Source organism: Nannochloropsis gaditana (assembly GCF_000240725.1).
Source record: "Nannochloropsis gaditana CCMP526 unplaced genomic scaffold scaffold772, whole genome shotgun sequence".
Taxonomy (NCBI): Eukaryota; class Eustigmatophyceae; order Eustigmatales; family Monodopsidaceae; genus Microchloropsis; species Microchloropsis gaditana.
In genome coordinates, this window is record NW_005803181.1 from 6,358 (window position 1) to 8,533 (window position 2,176).

The following is a 2,176-nucleotide window of genomic DNA, read 5'->3' on the forward strand; positions in this document are numbered from 1 at the left end:
CCCCCGCCTTTGCCACGCTTGCCTTGCGTCAACGCCATCGCTGTACCCTGCTCGAAATCCCCGTCGCCGTCCCAGGCCGACCGTTTTTTCGCCCCACCGCCTTGCCGCATTTCCTCCTCGCTGAAGCCACAGCGGTGCTGCAGCTTAACGGCCCATGCCTCGCTCAAATACTCGCTGACGAGCTCCACCGCAAGTCGAGCCTCCTCCCGCGTCGCTTCTGAGCCGTACACACGCGCATAGCCGGGTGAAAGGGAGTGGGGCCAGGGAGGGTTTATTGATAAATGAGAGGAAGCGCGTTGGGAAGGAGTGGGAGAAAGAGAGAGCGGACAACACACAAACATGTCCCAGCTAAAATCCCCCTCGAGCGAGTTGAAAGAACGCACCTCGTGTCTGCACTTTGCCACCGATCCCTGTGCTGCGCTTGTCTTCTCCCGTGCTGCCCCCCTGGGTGGCGCCAGCCTCGACCACAAACCCGGCGGCAAAGCCAGAGCCCATGCCGTTGTTCTCCTCTTCCCTGGCAGCCTCCAGGGCAACCAAGGCTTGTGTCGCGCGTGCCACCTTCTTGGCAAGCCAATCCATGGTCTTCTCGGCATTCAATCGGTACAAGAGCATGTCCTCACCGAGCTGGTCATTCACGTCGCACACCAGGTGCAAGTCCAACCCCTGACATTGCCGTAAAGCAAGGTAGGACTCGTCTGCTTCCGCGGCCAAAAGCTGTTCCAGCGGCGAAAAGCGTGTTGCACCATACTTCTCAAGAACCGGGAGGAGGAGGAGCTTGGGGTCTACAGGAGTGGCTACATATAGAAGCCCGTCCGACACCACACGCTGCTCGACGAACCAACTCCCAAATTTGCTTCCGGACGGCCGGAAGGATTGGAGCTCACAAAGTTGTGCCGCTGGTGAGAGCAGGTATTGCGATGGATATCCTCCGCGTGGATGCGTGAACGCAAGCACCTGGCCCAGTTGCGGGGAAGTCCGGCACGCTGTCGCTGTCGAAGAGGAAGGGGAGGGCTCGGATGACAAAATCGATTCAGGAACGCACAGCAATCGACTGCGCGGTACCTCAGAAGGTGCCATAGCCTAGAACGTGAGTGCGGGGGCGGAGAGCAATGTCGAAGGAAGAGTACCAGGTGAGAAACGCGTCGCGAAGGCGCCTGTCGGGGCGAAGCATTAATTAAATGTCAGCGATATTCTTCTTTTCGAGGGAAATAAAGCGAAGGACTCAGACCCAGCGAGAATGCGGCTGGTGCTTGTAAAGCCCACAATAAAATCTCGCAGAGACATCGATACGATGGAGTCGTCCATTAAATTTGCGTACTCTGTGGTTCTTCCGCAGAGTCAGTCTTTTGGGAGTGCATGCATCCTCGTATCTTTTTTGTTTGCTCGCCACCTCCCCCCTCTCACCTTCAGGCCTCACGCGAATGACCGCTAAACCTGCTGGACTGGGGCTGTCATGCCTCACTCCCACGCATAAGAGATGGGAATTGCTTGCGTGATGCTTTGCGGACAATGCAAGTGCCCGGGACGCGACAACGAAGCTTCGTTCGTCTGCTCATGCACCACGTCCCTTTCATCCCACTAGCTCTCTTTCATCGCACTAGCCTTCCTTTTCCTTCCGGGCGTGTGACGCGTAAGCCCCCAGCCCCATAATGGCGCCGTCGCCACCTCCTTCTAGCTCAGAGAAGGGCAAGGAGGCGTCAGACCCGCCCGCAAGCCTGGCTACCACTCGCAATGTCGTCATCGCCGTCCTCGTCCTCGGGGCCGTGGCCGGACAAGTCCTAGTCGCGCGCCGCAATACGCAGACCTTGAAAGACATCGCGAAACGGACAGGGGTTAAATTTGAGAAACCTCCTAAGAGCAAGAATGATGACGACTGGTTTTGATCGTGTCTCGTCGTCGTGTTCCTCCTTGCAAGGACGTGTGATGTGCTCCTCCGTCTCTCAGTCCCACGAGACGGAAGAGATGGAAATAAATGATTTACAGACACTTTGGGAGATGAAATAAATGCAAAGAAATAAACCAATCAACGTGGAACAAACACATTGTCGACAGGGATAAGGGATGGGTCGAGGGCCTAACGCAGGCGGCGGGCGTGGTCGTCGTGAGTTCGTGGCCCGTGGAGGAGCGGGCCGTGGGGGGCGCGGGGGGCGGGGGAGCGGAAGAGCTGCTGGTGGTG

At 57.6% G+C, this 2,176-nt stretch overlaps 1 protein-coding gene across 1 annotated transcript in view; it reads left to right on the top strand.

Annotated features, from left to right (window-relative positions):
• Positions 1-2,080: 2,080 nt before the first annotated feature.
• NGA_0470900 (methylmalonate-semialdehyde dehydrogenase) overlaps positions 2,081-2,176 on the top strand; it is a gene marked incomplete at its 5' end in the record, with an annotated part of 1,515 nt that continues 1,419 nt past the window's right edge. The window contains one exon of the mRNA XM_005853707.1: positions 2,081-2,176. This exon is cut by the window's right edge and continues 510 nt beyond it. Within this exon, the coding sequence (XP_005853769.1) occupies positions 2,081-2,176 (96 nt within the window).